At 44.8% G+C, this 21,001-nt stretch overlaps 1 protein-coding gene across 5 annotated transcripts in view; it reads right to left on the bottom strand.

Annotated features, from left to right (window-relative positions):
• Nucleotides 1-21,001, bottom strand: part of LOC146816607 (cysteine-rich secretory protein 2-like) — a 209,179-nt gene that overhangs the window by 55,232 nt on the left and 132,946 nt on the right. For all 5 annotated transcript variants that reach the window (XM_085610470.1, XM_085610472.1, XM_085610471.1 and 2 more), the window contains one exon: nt 9,047-9,137. In XM_085610470.1, coding sequence (XP_085466596.1) covers nt 9,047-9,137 — 91 coding nt within the window. The remainder of the gene's footprint in view (nt 1-9,046; nt 9,138-21,001) is intronic.

The following is a 21,001-nucleotide window of genomic DNA, read 5'->3' as shown; positions in this document are numbered from 1 at the left end:
TAGATGAATATTTTAAGGCCAGAATGTAGTTGCACAACAATCACAGTTTATTGCCTACTTCAAGTAGGTGGTAAGCCAGTCGTAAATGGGAACGGGACCCGATTGGACCCCTTCCCCTTTGTAGATGGTAGAGAAAGCATTTTTTTAAGAGCAGGCAGTGGTCCCAGCTCTTAAAAAATGAAACAGAAAGGTTTCAGTTTTCTTTTTGGACTGCATCGTTTCCATTAAGGAAAACAGGCTGCATTTCTAAAAATAAGTTGCATTATTTAAAAGCAAACACATATATGGTGGTCTGCTGTCCCCAACAGGCTACCATTCCTCTGTTTTTAGCAATTCACAATTGGTCCCAAATTGCTACCTACTTCTTGAATATTGATGCGGCAGGTCAATTGTGATCCCATTAGGAATCGCAAAATTTTTCTGAGATACATTAGTACACTGCATTTTGCAAATTCATAATTGCATGTCACTAAAAGTCGCAATTAGGAACTCGAAAATTGCCTTGTTCGTTCATGTGGCCCAAAGGGAGTAATGAAATGACAAGTGTCAGTTTGTTCTACAACAAACATAAAGTTTGACTGGAGAATCCGCTTACCATAATGACTTACATTCCTAGGCAAAGTCTACTGGGAACAGGGAAGAGTGATAGATTTATGCACACATGACCCTCTTTACAAACAAAGGTAAGACCCACTGACTCATCTCTAAACTCCACTCAAATGAGACAATTGGAGGTTGACACTGCATCATCTACAGTCTTGGCTCACTGTAATTTTACAACTCAGGAAAGCTTCAGTTGTGTCCTATGTCCAGTTGGCTTTGCACATTATGAGAGCATACATTCAAGCAAATATTGAGGGTTGTTAGGGTGAGTGAGGTTATAGTCATTAGAAATTTGTAAACAAATTACACCTTTTGTTTAAAGTAATTTGTGATGGAATAGAAGGGGGTTCCTTGCATATTCTGCTGATTGTATGACATTGAGCAATGTAAAATACAGTCTGAAGCCTTAGGCAAAGCGGCGGTGGACAAACTTTAAGCTTCAAAAGTTCTTAATGAATTCAGATGTAATGCATCTATGTGCTGGACAGGAGACCAGTGGCCAATATCGTAACTATTAACTCATTTAAGGTTCCATATATTAGCGGAAAAAAAGAGGGGTGCCAACCGTACAGATTTAATTTGAGACCATGCAAGGGCCATTTAGGAACTGGAGCATGCTGAGCTATCTTGAACACATAGGGACATATTCTCAAAATGTGTTTTGTAGTATGTGCTTTAGTACTTTAATGGTATTACAAATGAACTACAAAATATTATTCACAAACCAACCTGCATAGTTTCTGTCTTTTTCTGTGTGGATATCTACACCTGACTCCGGAGCCTCCACACACGTATACATTTTAGTAGCAAATTTAAGAGGGAAAGAGGGAGTGGCTGTAAGTTGTAAAATAATTACTAGTAAATGGGAGGGTGACAAGAAGGTATAAGGAGGGGTATAGGAAGGAACAGGCAGGGGGTTTGGGAGGGACATGTAGGCACCCACAAAGCAGCAAGTCCACCCAAACAGGGATCCAAAACAGTAATAAATTATTCCATGACACATTTTCCTACTCTCCAGCACTTCCTCAAGCCCTAATGAGACTTAATTTCCCAGGGTACTGTGCAACTTTCACAGCTTCTGTAAGGGGGAGGATCTGACATCATGCTCAAAGCAATGCCTCTCTAACCATGGTGCAGAATTAATTTTCCTACTAGCCAGCACTTCCATAGGCCCTGGTGGGGCTCATTGTTCCAGGGTCCTCCTGTGCAACTTCCAAAGGTGCTGCATGGGGAATGCACCTATATCACTCTCAAAGTGCTGCCTCTCCACCCACAACTCAGAACGTGTAATTGCCAAGGGCAGGCCCACCCATAGCATCCGTGACCGAAAGAAGTTGGGCTGAGCACAGCACCCTCTGAAAAGTGTGCCTCGCAAGCCTTATGCAGTAAGTTTGACTCTTTTTCCCTTGTCTCCCCATTGGACACACCATGTCAACTCTTGACAAGCTGCCCTGTGGCCTTCACTTACAGGGTCACTTTTCCCAGTTGTTCCTCTTTTTCTGGCATGCATAATTGGTGGTACAAGTGCCAGGACCCATTATTACACAGTGATTTCCTGGCTCAGTGTAACACTTTTAACATGCTTACCTTCACAGCACATCTACCTCTCTATCTTAGAGAGGTGTAATATGTAACCCACTTCTGCATCGTCTCTGGCCAGCAGAAGCTTCATTTTGCAGCCTCTCTCCACTGCATTTGCTATTTGGGAAGGTCTGGGCTTTGGTGGCTCAATCTTTCTGTGTGATTGGTGGCCCATTTCCACTAGAAGAATCGGACCCTTGGAACCCCTGGGCTTACAGTCATCATCCACAAGTATCGAGGGACCGAATGGTTCCGTGCAAGTTGCTTTTTGTCCTTTGTTGCTCTAAACCATATGTTGCAGGACCTATTGCAATTTCCTAGTGTTTTTTCCATAGGTGTGGAACAACTTATCGTGGTCTCAAGACTATTTCAAAGCATGTGTAACTGTTTTAATTTATATTATCTACAAGCTCACTGCTATTGTTTAATTTATACTATTAATCCACCATTAACAGGATTCACGTCAGCAGTAATCAAAACCATGAACTCAGTACTCTCTTTGTCCACTGAGTAATTAATAGATTGAGCTGGTCCCTCTTTAAATAGTTCATTTTGGGGTGGCTAACTTTAGAAATGTTGGATGTTTGTTGCATACCCCTGCTCACTGTAGTCACCTAAAGAGTGTGTTAAAGAACGCAGCATTATTGGCCATCAGGGTGAAACGAAAATTCAAAAATTAGTCCCCTGACACATGGGAAGCTATAAAAAAGCAAGGACAGCAGAGAATTGCACTTTGAACAAAGTAGGTGCACTTCTAGAAGAAGCTGAAGGCCTCCTAGCCTCTAAGTCTATTAAACCCAAGGGTAAACAATTATTTTTTAAGAAAGCGTGAAGCAGTAATATATTGGTTCACAACACCGTAGACACTAACACAAGCAGCTCATTTGCTCCTTTGACTGCACATCATTTCCGATAAATACCCAACCACTGGAACTGTCTACCCCTGAGCCTGTAATAACAATTGAATGCAGAAATTGGTACAAAGCACTACAGCCAATGGACGAATTAAGCATGGTCAACACACAGCCACCAGTATCCTACAGCAGTGTTGCACCCGAGGCAAGGGATTTTGCCAGTGTGCATCTAACCTCACTAAAGAAAGAGATAGTTACCTTAAGAGATTACATGGGAAGGCTGGCCAAGACTCTCAATGATAAGTTGGGTAATATAGTGGCCTTGGATGTTAATCTTAACTCGAACATACCCCAAAGTGTAGGAAAGGTTGACCTTGTGGGTCCAAGCCGAGATGTCAAACTTGGAAGTATGCCCACAGATGACCCCAAAAGACATTCTCAAACTTGGACCCATGTAGCAAACATGACTGGGGGAATGCTCTTGCTCTTTCCAGAGTGAGAGCAAAATCCTAACTCTTGCCCTTCCCAAAATGAGAGGGAAGCTCCACCAACATCACATTCTAATAGACATACTTCAAGACCAATAGAAGCCATCACTGAGCAATGTGATATATTTATGATCAATGTACCAAAATTTCCAACTGGGAAACACATGATTCATTAATCAATAAAGCTATCCAGTGGCTCCGAAAGGTCAGGGGTTGTAGGCCTATTATAAGAGAGGACATATTAAATGCATCCAGGCTTAATAGGGGGCATTTAACATTAAATCGTATTGGATTGAAGTTACCAAATTACGAGCTTGATGAAGTACGGATAGCCCTACAGCATAGATTTAGGCCACCAATAGAGTCACTTATAAGACTCAAGGTAAATGCCTAACATCCCCAAACTATTCCAGATAATGCTTACACTTTGAACCCACTAACCTCTAACCGACCATCCTCCCATTCAGCTGTTCAAGTGGATAACCTGTCTGACACTGATTTACTAGCAGAAAAGCAGCCTAAAGCTCCTGGATTTCTTCAGCCGAAAAAGAAAAATATACCATTAGATAGGTTCCCTGTGACAGAGACCCTTTGCAAACCTTACATAGGAATACCTATAGATGCTCGTAAATTAGGAACGATAGCGGAGAGGAAGTATGGAGACCTATTAGCAGAAGTCAGTCTCAAGCTGTAAGTCTTTCTTCGGCAGAAAAACATACTGCTAGAAAGGCCGCCTGTGACAGACACCATATATAAATCTTACATGGGAATATCCATAAATGCTCCCTTACTAGGGACAATTGAAGACATGTTGTTATGTTATGGTATACCGTTTCTAAAGCGCACAGCTGCCCCAGCAAAGGGGTGTCCCATTACTGATAGCAGAAAACTGCAAAGCTACCAGAAAGAAAGCCTACATTTTGATTGCCTTACGAAATGACAAATAGTTATCCATGCCACGAATATGTAAAGGTAGCGCATTCCAAAGTTTGGCTGCCAAAATACAAAAGGAACGTCCACCAGCGCGCACCCTCCTCACCCGAGGAACAACCGCCAGATACTGCCCCATTGACCGAAGTTGGCGGGCAGGAATGTAAGGTGCTAGTAAATTCGCGAGGATGCCAGGGGAAGAGAGCTTTAAAATGTTAAAAGCAATGCAGAGGGACTAAAACTCTACACGTTTGGCCACAGGCAGCCAGGGAAGGCGACGGATGGCATTCGTCGTAGAACACATTCTAGGAAAGCCAAGAAGAGTTCTGGCAGCAGCATTTTGAACCCTCTGCATTCTCTGAATTTCAACCTTATTAGTCCCCATATAAAGTGTGCTAGCATAGTCCAATAGTGACAGGATAGAAGCCTGCACAATAACCTGCTTAATGGGCGGATCAAACAACCCCAGCAGAGGTTTAAGCCCATGCAATATGCCAAAGCAGGCCCCTGCCACTTTCTTGGTGTGGGTCAGAAAGGTTGGCAGAGTCTACCCAGACTTGATTTTTTATCACCTGTTTAGGGGTGGGTGCACATCACAGGGTGGCCGGCCACCAGCATTCTCTCCACAGCTCAGGATCTCTCCCTACCAGCAAGACCTCCGACTTGCTGGCATTGAGCTGGAGACAGTTGGCAGTCATTCACTCAGCGACAGCCTCAAGATCGCTCCGAAATTTACAAGCGTCCAGTGCATAGTCGTCCTTGAGTGCAACTACCAACTGAGTATCGTCTGCATATGATACCACTTTGAGCCCTCTGCTCCTGGCCACCGCTGCCAAAGGTGAAACATAAAGATTAAAAAGTAAAGGGCTCAAAGCTGAGCTCTGTGGCACCCCATGTTTGGAAGTATGGAATATGGAAGCAAAATGGGGAGCTGTTACCTGGAAGGTCCTTTCAGCAAGAAACGAGGCAAACTATTCCAGGGCAGAATCCACAATGCCCACTCCCTTCAACCGCTGTAACATGATCTTGTGAGAGACTCTGTCAAACGAGGCACTGAGATCTAATAAGATCAGTGCTGAAGTGCGGCCCTCGTCTAAAGCTCTCCTCAGGTATTCGATCACAGCTAGGAGAGCAGTCTCAGTGCTGTGGCCAGAACGAAAACTATTCTGGGTGGAGTCTAGTATGTTATTATCCTCCAGAAATCGAGAGAGAATGGAGTTAATATAAGCCTCAGAGATCTTTGATACCCAAGGCAGAAGAGAGATGGGGCGAAAGTTTTCTGGCTTTGATATGTCATGGTTGGGTTTTTTAACAATGGGATCCCTTTGGCTTGCTTCCAAGTCCTGGGGACAACTGTCGTGGATAAGGACAGATTTATCAGCTGACCCACAGGTGAAAGGAGCACAGGCAGTGATTTTACAAAGTGCTCAGGCTTAAGGGGGTCTGCCGGAGAGCCGGACTTGACCTTGATACAGAGTGACGTCCCACAAGCTCATCATATTGGGGTAAACTTGTGTCAGAGTTAGTGGACCCTGAATGGGGTGCCTTTATTGCACAACACCATAACATATTGTTCCATTAAACATGGGCATTAGATTAGAGTTGGTGTTCAGAGCTGGGCACATTACGGGGCAGATATACAAGAAACCGACACATCGTAGATGCGTCAGTTTCCTTGCGCCTGTTTGAAAATCTCTTGTGCCACCATAGATGCGCAGTATTTACAATATGGCGCACTATGGTGCAAGGATTGACAGATGCGTCAGAAATTGTGATGCATTTGTTGGCGGAAAAGTCACACATTGCTGGAGTCATGCCACAAGCACAACGCAATTCCAGTAATGCGTATTGGGGCCTATTCCCAATACACTGCATCACTCCTTACACCTGTTTCAAGCAGGCGTAAGGTTTTGACACAGTGGCATCCCAGAAGTCATGCACTGAAATCTTGTAGATTTCACTTCATCACTTTTACAAGGCTTTCCTGCATGGTAACGGGTACCCTGCATACATTATACCTGATGCAGGCCTTTACAACGTGACGCATCTCCCTAGATGCGTCATGTTGTAAATTTGCCACATTTTTTACGCCACCATTGCATCGCAAAAGTGACGCATCTGCATTGCAAAAGTGTCACGAGGGGCTTGTAAATCTGCCCCTACATTTTCTACTTATGCAGCCCCATCACCAACAAGGAGACCCTCGGGTGGTCTCCTAATTTGTCTTAAGATAGACCTGTTCCCCAAAATAAAGAGAATCCCTTATTCCCATATTGCTATTATAAATGTGTACATCCACTCTGTCACGGCAAGCCATTAATGGGATACGGTGGACCAACTGCTACGCATGATTGATCTCATACATCATGACCATCTAGGGCATTGTCCACCCATGTACCGATCTGGTAATCAAGCACTCCAAGGTTGCAGCTCAAATTGTTGATCCAATAGTGGCCCATGGCCTGACGGTTGTAAATGGCTTCACTCATTCAACCTTTCCTCCTCGCCCAAGATGAAACAGAGGCTCGTACACCAGTAACATTGACTATATCCTTCTGGAAAAAACACTATACCAAGTTTAAGTCATATGGAGGCTGTCCTCAGAAAAGATAGTGATAATAATGCATTGAGCACCCACATTTTCGCTAGATCTTTCACAAACGTAAGTGTAGCACATAACTTCACCATAAGTAAGATTGAAATCTGTAACAACAGAAGGATGTGAAATGGGCTGCAATAGCGGACAAAGATGCAGTTCAGCTCCAAATCTACAATATTTTTGTGTAAAAAATGGCCCCCTTAGAAACAACTCACATAAGTGTGAAAAACTTTGTAAACCATCAGTGTGAATTTGTGGGACTGTTGAAACATCTTTTTACTAAGGAGGGGCGGAGGGGTCAAATGACAATCAACCTTCCTGGGGGGTACTCTTGTGACTGTAGACCAAAGTATTACTGATTGAAGCTGTCAAAAAAGGCAACCTCAGGGTGATCATTGATACTAGAAGAACATATCAGGACTCCTGACTAAGGCCAAAATGGGGTGGGAGTTAGAGCAGTGGGAACAACTTACAGAATCTCTCTAAAAAAGAATACTTAGGATTTCTGGAAACTTATAGCGGCTAGGTCCCGTGCAATTGAAAATCATCTTGATATTGTGGTTCAGCCTGAGGCATGGGTAGCCCATTTCAGCGACTCATATAAGGTGTGGCTAAAGAAAAAGCCTTAGTCTGTATATTAGACCACATAAAGCAAAGCGATGGGCTGCTTGTTAAATCCTTCACCGGACTGGACATCACTGAGATGGCACAAGTGCTCAAATTGTTGAAGAGGGAGAAGGCGCCTGGCCCTAACTGCATCCCAGGTGACTTATATCTGTCTCTACCAGAAATCTGGGAGCCATACTAAATGCCCTAGAAAATGCTATTCTGAGAGGCAAGAATATCCCTCCCTCCTGGCATGGAGCTAACATTGTTCCTATGTACAAGCAGGGGAGGAGGGACATTCCCTCCAACTGTAGACCCATCAGCTTTATTGACATTAGCCAGAAAATATTTGCTAGGCAGATATTGTTAAGGCTCCAAACATCGCTAGCAGACCAGCACATTCTATTAGATAGACAGGCAGGATTTAGGGCTAAGGTCAGTACCATCAATAAGGTGTCTTGCTCAGGGCGATCTGCTGGAACGATGTCATCCTGAGGCAGGATCACCTATATGTTGTCTTTATAGATCCAAGAGCGGCATTGACCTGGTCCTGAGGGATAATCTATGAAGGGTGCTGGAGGCGTATGGTATCCAGGTCATCTCTTGAAGATCTTGCAAACCCTTTGCTCAGGAGCGTGTACACAAGTTAGGTGGAATGCAGGAGGGAATCTCTCATCCAGGATAACAATAAATTGTGCAGTCGGGCAAGGTTGTGTGCTTGACCTCACATTCTTTGGTTTATACATTAATAGAGTGGTAGAATGGTTGGCAAACTGTAATCATGATGCTGCCAAATCTACGGGCATTAACACGCCTATCCTCATATTTACCGATGATACGCTCCTATTATCCCAAAACCCATGTGCCCTTGCATCATCTTGTGTGACACATTGGGAAACACAATCCTTTGACAAATCTGTCCAAAGAGTAGTTTAGATTATTTAACATTTTAAGGTTTGCATTTATATAAACACTTCCTAAGTACATAATTGCACTTTAAAGCCCTTTTTTTCTCCATAAGAAAAGACTTTATGTATGCAGTAAGCCCTCTTGCTTTTCCGCAGAATCTTTGACAGAGATATCTCCCCCTTCCCAATGTGGATATATGTTTTCTCCTTCCCTAGTCAGAAGTTACTTTCCAACTGCATCTAAGCTGGAAGCATGCCTTATAAAACTTTGCGAGTACAAACACATTTACAGTTGTGGACATTAACCTAGTTTCCAAGGCATTCCATATCTCAGACCCACCAGTTCATTCTGCTCTCACATACTACTAAAGCAGAGGCTTGAACTTCTATGAAAGACCAGCCAGAACAAGTAGCCTTGTGGATAAGGGGTTAGATCAAAGTTATAGTGTTCCAACATTGACATAAACTTTTGCTTACCATCAGGTTTCTTCACTTTGACAGGGCCCTGGTAAAAGGCACATTTTTTTACCCTTATTTCCCGGACAGTTGCAATATCGTCACACCATCTCTAAGTAAAAACAGAAATATAAAGCTATGGCTCATAGATTTATGATCTTTAATTTAATAAGTCATATAACAAATTTTATGAAAAACAATTAATGTTACCCTACTTTATACAAACATCTTGTAGTGATAATATATTTCTTTAACATGACTATATTTCTTTCAGGTCCTGTGTCTTCCTTCATGGATTGAAACCAGATCACAATTTGAGGCTTTAAAACAGCAAGTTTGGATCAGAAAGCATACAATCTCAAGAGAACAAGAGAATCATGTTAAAACAAGAGGGAGGCTCCTAGATAATTGAGTACATAGATGGTATCCTGTTGTAGGACTGGAAAGAGAGATTTAGGGCCTAATTAGGAGTTTGGTGGTCTATCGGATCGCCAAATTTGCAGTGGAGGTGCGGTGGCAGTCCTGAACCCTCGTATTACAACTACTGTGGTCAGACCGCCATAGAACTGCCACAACTGCCAGGTATCCACAATCCCCGGAGGTGGTGGGGTGGTCAGAGGCTCCAATTTGCTGCTGCGCCACTGCCAAGTAGATTTGGAGTTTCCTCACCACCACAGTTTTAAAGGTGGTGAGGTCCCTATGAAAACTGTTGCATTGAGGAACAAATGGGGGCGCTACAGAGCCCTCTGTTGCCTCAGGGCCATCGGATGCATGCAAGCGGGTCCATGGCATGCCCCTGTCTACATGCACCCCCTGCCCTGCACAGCATGGAGTGCACAGCCGATGCCATGCAGGAACGGGCTTTGGCGCGCCCATTGCAATGCCTTTTTTTAAGGTACCGTTGTGGGAACGCCAAAGGACCACCTGCCAGACCACAAGGTAACTCTTAATCTGGCGGTGTTGTCAAAGCGGGTAGTGGCATGGCAGCCCCCTCCCTCACCACCAAACTAACAATCAGGTCCTTAGTCAGGGGCAGAAGGTGATTCCATAGTTTAGTTTTAAACATATTTGGGGGAAAGTGCAAGTAGGGTATTCCTCATAGTCAGAGTGAGGCCTACAAATGTTTGATAATAGTAGACTTTTTCGAGAAGTTTGGATTATTCAAGAAGTGGAAGAGATTTGCTTTTGAGTGATTGGTTAAAATCAGCTCTCTTGCCTTGCTCTCTCAAATGTATGTCATTGGTAAAATAGTTATTTTAAGTGAATCACTTCTTTTTTGTAAGGCAAGCTGTTTTGTATTGTTTTCAGGCCTTGGAGTTACATCAGTTTAGAGATTCAAAAGCAGCTAGACATGCATGTGGCACCGTTTCCAATAGAACAATTTTCCAGCAGTTGAACAGCGTAGCTGAAATTAGTAAGGTGCACTGTAGACATTAGCAGGTTTACCATTAAATAGACCACTCTTGTATGTGGCAATGCTCAAGGACATTACCTATGCTTCTATGCATTTTTAACTGTCCACATGTGTTCTATGCTTTTACTTCCAGGAATCACAGATGACCCTCCCCTTCATAAACACTGGCATGGTTGGACAATGAATAGTAGGTAAACAGAATCAATAAGCAGAGGTTTGCAGATGCCTTGTTTTAATACGCGAATACTACCTACTTTCAGGACACCTTCTGAGAATCCTTGTGCCTTCCTTAGACACCTTCTTCAGCCTATCTGAAAAATCTGCACAGTATTCCAATACACACACAGAGTAGTCTAAGTAGTCAGTTCTGCAGTGATCTGTTGTACATGTTGGGGCATATTTACAAACCCCTATCGCCCCCACAACGTAACTTTCAGTGACGTTGTGATGGCGATAGGGGTCTCACCTTTTTTACAAGGCAGCATTAAGCCACTTAACGTGGCTTAACGCTGCCTTTTAAATAAGGCACCCTTTCACACTGTATTTAGTGTGAAAGGGGAGGGTAATGGCTGTTGCGGTGGCCGTTCCACTGCAACACCCATTGACTTTGATGCTGCACCCTATTTACAAGGACAGCGTAAATAGGAAGCAGCGCAAAAATTAAGAGCACTGAAATCCTGGTTTAAACAGGCGAAAGGAGGAGAAATGCTGTATTTCTCTTTGGTTTTGCTGTTTCCATGTGTGCTGCCTGGTGCAGCACACATAGAAACAACAAACTGCCTATTATTGTCTATGTGCAGGAAGGTCCCCCTTTCTGCACATAAACAATCATTTAAAACAAAAAAACTTTTTTGCAAGTTCTATGTGTGCTGCATTAAGCAGCACACACAGAAGTTAAAAAAAACTGCATTTAAAGTTTATTTATGTTCAGGAAGGGGGACCTTCCTGAACATAAACAATCTTCCTCTCAAAAAAGACACCCTTGCACTATGGTGAAAGGGTGCCTGCATTGGGTCTAGGCAGCTAAAGTTAGCCACAGCGCAGGGGAAAACAAAGGGCTGCACCATAATCTTATAAATATGGTGCAACCCTGCATTTCTAAAGTGACGCAGTGATCATTCCAGGGAGGACCTGGCTTGGCACTTCGAGCTGGACTGTTCTCATGAGGCACAGGGTCAAGCCTGATTTGCATATGGCTGAGTCTAATCTGGGGTTGCATGGTGAGCAAAATAACCATGGGCTTAACCCAGAGCTCTTGACTGGGGTGAATGTCTGATTTGCTCTGCATTCCATCTATCGTCTGTGGGTCTTTTGCCATCTCAAATGTGCAGCAAAACTGGGGTTACTAAATGCTCTGGACACCGTTGAAAATAAGCAAACTGACGGTTCAATGTACACATGTGTTAAAAGGTAAATTCCTTTGTGAATGATGACACGGGAGTCAGGAAATCTTCTTTGGTTGTTTAATCTTGAGTTCAATGAGTAAACAGCTCAGCCACCCAACCATCTCAGGCTCATCTCAGTAAAAAACCTCACCACATTCTAAGTTTCAGCTTGAGCAGCTTTTACATTCTAGAGTACACAGATGTTACTAGCTGATGCTAGTGTCAGACAAATAAGTATATTTACAACATATCTCCCTCCTTTATACAGAGAAAAATAATAAAGAGAATAAAAGAACAGCAATATAAATAACATAAACCATTATACAACATAATCATTCAAGTATGAAGGAGTGCGAGAAATTTTGTTGGATCTCTTTAAAATCTCCGGACCATTTTTGTCACCAAAATTTCCAGCAGGATCATTCAAATCATCACTTTTCCCACATACAGCAACACGGCCCAAATTCCAAACTCTGTGGTCAGATGTTCTCACAGCGTTGTCAGACACTTTAATAACCTTGAAAGGTTTCGAAAATTTTGCACCAGAAACACAAAAACCAGGCCTTTTGATCTTGACTAGATCCCTGACCAAAACCTTTGTAGTTTTAACAGCATGTCTCACATCATAATTCTCTTTGCTCTTCAAACACTTATGATCTTCCTTCTCCTTCAAAGAGGTTAAATCCAGAACCCCACCCTTGAGAGAAAGAAATTTGTTAACCCATGGTGGTTCAAGAGATTGTCTTCCACGAAACAAGAGAAAAAGAGATTTTCCAGTTTTAGTGTGGGGTGCAAAACGATACACACAAACTCTTTTCGAAACCTCTTCCTTCCAATTAAGACAATTCTGCTTTGCTAATGAGACCGTTTATTTTAAAACTCCATTAAGTCTCTCGACAGTACCATTAGACTCAGGGTGATATAGGGCACACTTTTTGTGAACTATACCACAATTACTAAGGAAGTCTTCCATATCCCTTGAGACAAGTTGAACACCATTGTCCGTCAGTATAGTTTCAGATATGTCTTCCCTAGAGATAAGTTTTTTCAGAAAATCAATCAAAGTATTGGTATCCACACTTTTAACAAAAGATATTTCTGGCCACCTTGAGTACAAATCCATCACCACAATGATAAATGTGTGAGACCCATCACCACGTACAGGACCTAAAATATCAAGAGCTATGTCTTTCCAGGGACCACTGGGACGAGACCGTTTTTTATGGGTTGGGTCCTGATCTTCAAGCTTTTCTCACTAAGGGAACATTGAATACATTCTCTAACCAACCGCTCAATCTGAACATCCAGGCCAGGCTACAAATAACTGGCGCAAACTCTTTCCTTAGTCTTAGAGATTCCTAAGTGCTCCTCAAGAGCTAAATCTAATAGCTCTTTCCTTAAAGACACAGGAGGAACTAGCCTGTGACCTCTCAACAGCATTCCTTCACAACAGGAGAGCTGATCTCTCACAGACCAAACATCTTTTACAGACAGACCTCCCTGTTCCTTATGATGCCAACCATCACAAATAAGATGCAAGACATTTTGGATGACTTCATCTTCTTGACAAGCATTTAACCAACGCTCATGAGAAATTACTTTATAATCAATCTCACAAACAAAATCATGAGGATGATCAAAAGCCGGATAAATATGATTATCAGAATGAGCAATGGGAACTAATCTCGAAAGAGTGTCTGCAATAAAGTTATCAAAACCAGGAACATGTTTGACAGAAAAATTAAAACCTTGCAACCCAACAATCCACTTAGAGATTCTTGGAGAAATTGAATCAATACCTTTGCTTGTCAACACTTCACACAGAGGCTTGTGATCAGTTCTTACTACAAAGGAGGCACCCCATAGAAACTTTTAAAAAAGATTTATGGCCCAAAGACCGCAATGGCTTCCCTCTCAATAACTGAATACCTAGATTCAGCACCTTTCAAACTTCTTGAAATAAATATGATGGTGTTGTCTGGACTTGTGCCACCTTGATACAAGACAGCACCAGACCTTTAAGGCTGGCATCAGTAGAGATGATTGAACATTTTGTGGGGTCAAAATGTTGAAGATTAGGTGCATTTTGTAATTTAAGTTTTATTTCAATAAACTCTTTTTCACACAACTCGTCCCACACAAATTTCACCCCCTTTTTAAGTAAATTTCTCATATTGAATATAACTTCCGTAAAATTTGTAATACATTTATTATAATATTCTTCCATCCCCAGGAAGCGCATGAGTTCTTCCTTGGATGTGGGGGCAGTTAGATCTCTGATGGTGTTTACCAATTTCGCTTTGGGAACTACCCCATCCGCTGTTATGGTATGACCCAGATAATCAATTTTATCAAGACCAAATTTGCACTTCTCACGTTTAATGGTAAGATTGTGAGCAGAAAGTCTGTCTAACACTTGTCGGACTCTCTTCCCATGCTCCAATTCATCACACCCATGTACCAAAATATCGTCCTGATAAACACAGAGTCCTGGTATATTGGCTAACACCTTCTCCATGACTCGCTGAAAGACAGAAGCAGTGGAGACAAAGGGTTCGTATCCCATTCTCGTCGCCAGTGTTAAAAGGTAAATTCCTCTGTGAATGATGACACAGGAGTCAGGAAATCGTCTTTGGTTGTTTAATCTTGAGTTCAATGAGTAAACAGCTCAGCCACCAAACCGTCTCAGGCTCATCTCAGTAAAAAAACCTCACCACATTCTAAGTTTCAGCTAGAGCAGCTTTTACATTCTAGAATACACAGCTGTCACTAGCTGATGCTAGCGTCAGACACATAAGTATCTTTACAACATATTCTGCAATTAGTAAGCCGGATGCAAATAGGCATGCAAACACAAAAACAGAACATTATATATATACTACGAACTGATGAATTTCAAAATTTTAAATTGCGAAACAAAATAGCAATTACCAAGTAGCAATTCACTGCTAGCTATTTAATGAGAGAAAAGAGGTTATTTATGGGCATTGTAGGTAGGCATTCAGGTATTTAATGACCGTATCAATGATTTTTATTCACGGACACACCAAGGTAAGGCAATTCCATCACATATTCAGGTCCTGTGTTCCCTGGATAGTTTTACTTCAGGCAGGTACATGAGGATAATTGCTACAGCAGGTGGTGTTTTATCAAGGTTTTCAGAACATTCCAAGATGCTATGCTGCTGAAAATAAATGTTCATATTACTCTACCAAACTTTACCAAACACATCACAACAGCTCAACAGCACTGAGTTAGATTTCTTTTTTTTAGAATTTTATAATCAGGTGATGGGTTGCATACATGGGACACCTATTCTTATTTGCAAATATTGACAAACAATTTTGTTTAATAAATCTTTAGAAAAAAAGAATTTGTTACATTGCCCATAATTCTCTCATAATTCTCTGTTGAAAGGTTTTGTAAAACCCGGCATTACATTTTTGTCTCGATTCTGTGTAATAAACTTTCAACAAATTGTTATGTATTTCTACATTATAATATATATGTTAAAAGTTAACAAAATTAAAATGTAAATACCTGTAGTTTTCTTCCTTAGTGCAGAAGAATCCCTATTGGAAACTCTTGATACTGCTTCATACTCGGGAGCTGACTTATTTTCTCCACGGGTCATGATGTTTGCAGTAAGTTGGTCCCTCTATCTGTTGCTGCTGCCTCCTGTCTCCTGGTTCCTGTTTTTGATTTTTTTCTCGACCTACAGTCATATAACCTCTTACTTATCTCTCTTATACTTCGATTGGTAATCCCAAGAGCATTATTTCCGGTCTAAATTTGTCTCCATATTTCTTTTTTGGTTGTCTCCAAAACTGTAAGGAACAGCCTCCCAGACACAATTTAATTCTCCTTGCTACTCACTGTGCCCCATGAAATGTTTCTAATTACATTTTCATTTTCATTTCCTACTCCTGCAGACTTCCTCCTGTGAGATCATTCCCTTATGTCAATGTTTTTGGATTAGCACTACATATCTGCATCTCTTCAATTCTCAGAATGAATGATTCTGGAAAAGATCCTCGATCTGTGATGTCATCATTCACTGACACTGAAAAGCTAACAATTTTTGAATGACAATTTGCTATTAACAGTTAAAATCAAATTTCAAATAAGGAATCGTGGTGCATATTTACAAGCCTCTAATGCTTTTAAGGCATTAACATCACTCTTTCTGACGCTCTGGTTGCGTTGCCATATACCCATATTTTCAAGGTAGTGTTAAGCCACTTAATGCTCCACCGCAACACCCATTGATTTTTGATGCTGCCTCATATTTACCAGGATTGGGTACAGCCAAAAACTTAGGGCAGATAAAAAAACCTGGTCTTAGGACAGCGATACGAGGATGGGGGGAGGATGTGGCCTAACGGCTAGAGCAGCAGACCTCGGAGCTGGGGAACCAGGTTTGAATCTCGGCAGGGATGCTTAACATTCTGTAATTCCGGGCAAATCACTTAATCTCCCTGTGCCTAACAAACATGATTGTGTCCCTCTGTAACGCAACTAGTGCTCATGTAAAACGATCTGATACCTTTGGCTCTAGTTTGCGCTTCATAAAACTCCCCCGTAAAAAAAAGGACATTATTAATTTCTTCTCATATTTAGCTTTTTCTATGCATTTTGCAGCACACAAAGTTACAGCAGATCACCTTTAAAGATTGTTAATTTTTTGGACGGTGTCCCTTCCTGCACATAAACCATTGCCCCTGAAGTGACGGCACCCTTGCAACAGTTTTTTTTACTGCAGCGCTAGGGGAAATGCAGGGGTATGCTGTATTTTTGTAAATATTGCTCATCCCGGCTTTTTGAAAATGTCAGAGCGTGGCATTGCCAAATTTGGCATTGCACCACTCTCTGACATTTTCTTGTACATATCCCCCTGGGTTTAAAATTAAATACTGTATATTAGGAAATTGCTATTTGTTAACTGAAATGCATAGTACGTCATATTTTGGGATTCAAAAATTATGTTTTATAAAAATTGGTATATCTGAATACCAAAAACATACTTTTGTACCTCAGGCCCTATATATGTTATTTAATTTTACAGTAAGGTGCCGATTCCGATCCGTTAAAACCCGGGTACGAATGGTCGTACGGAGCGTTTTCTCCGAACGACTCGTACCCGGGAAATCCCCTTTACAAATCAGCAAGTACGATTCCTACAGAAATACCATTTCCGTACGAATCGTACAAAACTACGTGCGGCTAAACAATACCCACAATTCCGATCTGGGACATCGCGTACGTGACGTCCGGATGGAGGCAGGCAGCGTTTTACGGACCAGCAAGTACGATTCATGCCTACGTCACTCCGCACGGCTAATATTTTACGGCAGCCAAAAACTCCTGGGAAATTGTGGACGACGCGAAGAAGGAGCGCCGGTACGCGACGGACAGCCATGGACCCCATCCTACGTGTAATCCCGGCCCTCCTAGCCTACGACCTGGTGCAGAGAAACCGACGCAGACGCCGCAGAAGGTCAGAACAACACCCAGGGGCAAAGGGGGGGGAGAGGGCAGGAAACATAACCCCTACCCAAATTATTCCACATATATCATGTACATACAGTACCTCCAGGGTCTGATCACTTCGGGGAGCGTGTCCACCAAGGCCTGCGTCCCGCCACAACGGAAGTGGACGTGGACGCGTCCCATCACCACAACAATGGTGGTACGGGCCATACACATGCCCTCACAGCGTGGGTTCGGGTCGTACCACGTGTACCCCTACGTCACCCCAACAATGGTGGTACGGCCCGTACCCACGCTCTGGGGGCGTGGGTACGGCCCGTACCACCATTGCTGGGGTGACATAGGGGTACGCGTGGTACGACCCGTACCCACGCCCTCAGAGCGTGGGTACAGGCCGCACTCCTACGTCACCCCAACAATGGTGGTACGGCCAGTACCCACGCCCTCAGAGCGTGGGTACGGGCCGTACCCCTACGTCACACCAACAATGGTGGTACGGCCCATACACACGCTCTGGGGGCGTGGGTACGGCCGTACCACCATTGTTGGGGTGACGTAGGGGTATGCGTGGTACGCCCCGTACCCACGCCCTTAGAGTGTGGGTACGGGCCGCACCCCTACGTCACCCCAACAATGGTGGTACGGCCCGTACCCACGCCCTCAGATCGTGGGTACAGGCCGCACCCCTACATCACCCCAACAATGGTGGTACGGCCCGTACCCACGCCCTCAGAGTGTGGGTACGGGCCGTACCCCTACGTCACACCAACAATGGGGGTACGGCCCGTACACATGCCCTCAGAGCATGGGTACGGCCCGTACCCCTACATCACCCCAACAATGGTGGTACAGCCCGTACCCACGCCATCACAGCGTGGGTACATGTCATACCACCATTGTTGGGGTGACGTAGGGGTACGCGTGGTACGACCCGTACCCACGCTCTGAGGGCATGGGTACGGGCCGTACCCCTACGTCACCCCAACAATAGTGGTACGGGCCGTACACACGCTCTCAGAGCATGGGGCACCAGTACATCAGTGAAACAAGATGTACACAAGCCACGAATGTTGTCATAGGGCCTGGTGCAGCATCTAACCAGTATATTGGGGGGGGTGTATGCCCAGGAGAGCAGTGTACTGCACCAAGGGTGCAGGCGGGTGGGTGGGTGTCTGCCTAGGATTCACATCAGTGGACAGAGACATGGGGGTGGGTGCAGAGGAACACCTGCAGTGGACAGAGACATATGAGGGGTGGGTGCATATCACTCCCAGCAGTGCCCATACATATGAGGGGTGGGTGCCTATCACTCCCAGCAGTGCCCAGACAAATGAGGGGTGGGTGCCTATCACTCCCAGCAGTGCCCAGACATATGAGGGGTGGGTGCCTATCACTCCCAGCAGTGCCCAGACATATGAGGGGTGGATGCATATTACTCCCAGCAGTGGACAGGGACATGGGGGTTGGTGCAGAGGAACACCTGCAGTGGACATAGACATATGAGGGGTGGGTGCATATCACTCCCAGCAGTGCCCAGACATATGAGGGGTGGGTGCCTATCACCCCCAGCAGTGCCCAGACAAATTAGGGGTGGGTGCCTATCACTCCCAGCAGTGCCAAGACATATGAGGGGTGGGTGCCTATCACTCCCAGCAGTGCCCAGATATATGAGGGGTGGGTGCCTATCACTCCCAGCAGTGCCCAGACATATGAGGGGTGGGTGCCTATCACTCCCAGCAGTGCCCAGACAAATGAGGGGTGGGTGCCTATCACTCCCAGCAGTGGCCAGACATATGAGGGGTGGGTGCCTATCACTCCCAGCAGTGCCCAGACTTATGAGGGGTGGGTGCCTATCACTCCCAGCAGTGCCCCGACAAATGAGGGGTGGGTGCCTATCACTCTCAGCAGTGCCCAGACATATGAGGGGTGGGTGCCTATCACTCCCGGCAGTGGGGTGTGTACATCATCCTCAGATGAGCACAACTCCATGGGTGTGTGAAGGCATCCACAATGTGCGACTATGTTAAGAGTGCCATAACAACACATCACTGGCAGCAGTGTCCCACTCCCATGAGGATGGATGTCCTTCCCCCACTGCATGACACACCACATGTGTGTGTGGTGACAAATGACACATGCATACCCACCCCTTGCGGATGCAGCACAGTACACACACTGAGAGCATGCCACAAGACTGTATAGTCATGTTAAAGTCTACTAAACTAAGAGAGCCAAAGGGAACACACACTGTCACGCACATTCGAGGACTGATAGGAATGTACAGGTGCTGGGACAGCCACCAAGTTGTTGTCTCCCATGGAAGGAATAGGGTGGAGTTCCCACAGATACAATGCCCACAATTGTGAGTCAGGTGCCCAAATACCCTGCAGAACAAGTAACATATGTGTGCTAGGCTGGGAGTACACACATGCATAGTGCGTAAAAGGCACCATTTCTACATGAAGGCAAGGCAACATACTCCATATACAAGTACATTGACTACCAAGGATGGCACAGACGATGCAGGCGGAGACATTGCTGAGCAGGCATGGCCATAGTTGAAGGGATCTGTCACCCACCAAGGAATTGTAGACACAGGTCAGCACAACAATTGTGCAACTCCCTGCAGGGAAGATGTCAGGTGCCACAGAGGAAGGAACACTCCTTGTGGCAATGTCTCCAAACACAAAGAGCATACATGACCAAAGATTATTTGCAGAGACCTTTTGATGGCACGCAGATACCAGGGTCCACCCAATGAGCAGCACACTACAACATTTCCCAGACACCTAACACATTATCACCACCCCAACTCAGGGAGCATCAGCACCAACATCAATACCAGAAAATCAATAGTGTGCAAAGGAAAAACAAAATGCTGTATTCGGCATTAAATTAAAACGTAGAAAAGGACACTATTTACAAAGGCCATAGGCCAGTCCAGATGCGAAGTCCTGGGGGGGACACATGGCCACATGTCTCCCCTAGCTTGCCTGCACATTTGACACTTCCTGTTCATCCACTGGTGGGGGGGGCATCATGTGGGGAAGGACCAGGCACCGCAGGGACAGGAGGGGGAAGGGTAGGTGTTGTGGGTGCAGGGACGGACGACTCCACCACAGAGGGTGGGGCAGTGCCAAATGTGGTGGTTAGCAGGGCGCTGCACACATCCGCAAGCTCGGCCAGCGTCTCCCCTGCACCCGAAGAACCCACAGGCTCCATGGAGGGGGGGTGGGAGGGATGGGTTGCAGCGCTACTGGGGGAGGTGGTGGACAGGGGGGGCTCAACTCCCCTACCCGTGGAGTGCCTTGCCCGTTTGCGGGCCGGTGAACTAGTGGGGCTGAGGCCTAGCACAGCCAAGTAGGTCTCCTTCTCAGATTGTGGGGCAGGGGAGCCGAGGGGAGTTACATTGGAGGGACTGAGGAGTGAGGAATGCGGACTCCCACTGTGGCTGCGTCTCTACCTGTGTGCCCCAGACCCAGTGGGTGTGCCTTCTTCCCCCTGAGTGTGCGTGACAGGAGGTGTGCGCTTGCCCTTCCGTGTTGGTGTGCTGCCTGTATCTGGTGGGGTGCATGCCTGGGAACGTTTGGGTGTGCTTGAGACAGGCATGGGAGTGGGAAGTGTGGATGGTGCAGGGGTAGGGGGGGACGAAGCGCTGCAGGAGACTCACTGCTGTCGTCAGTGACG

The sequence above is a fragment of the Triturus cristatus genome, chromosome 6, assembly GCF_964204655.1.
Source record: "Triturus cristatus chromosome 6, aTriCri1.1, whole genome shotgun sequence".
NCBI lineage: Eukaryota > Metazoa > Chordata > Amphibia > Caudata > Salamandridae > Triturus > Triturus cristatus.
The sequence above is the reverse complement of the archived record's forward strand: the minus strand, read 5'-3'. Positions and strand labels throughout refer to the sequence as shown.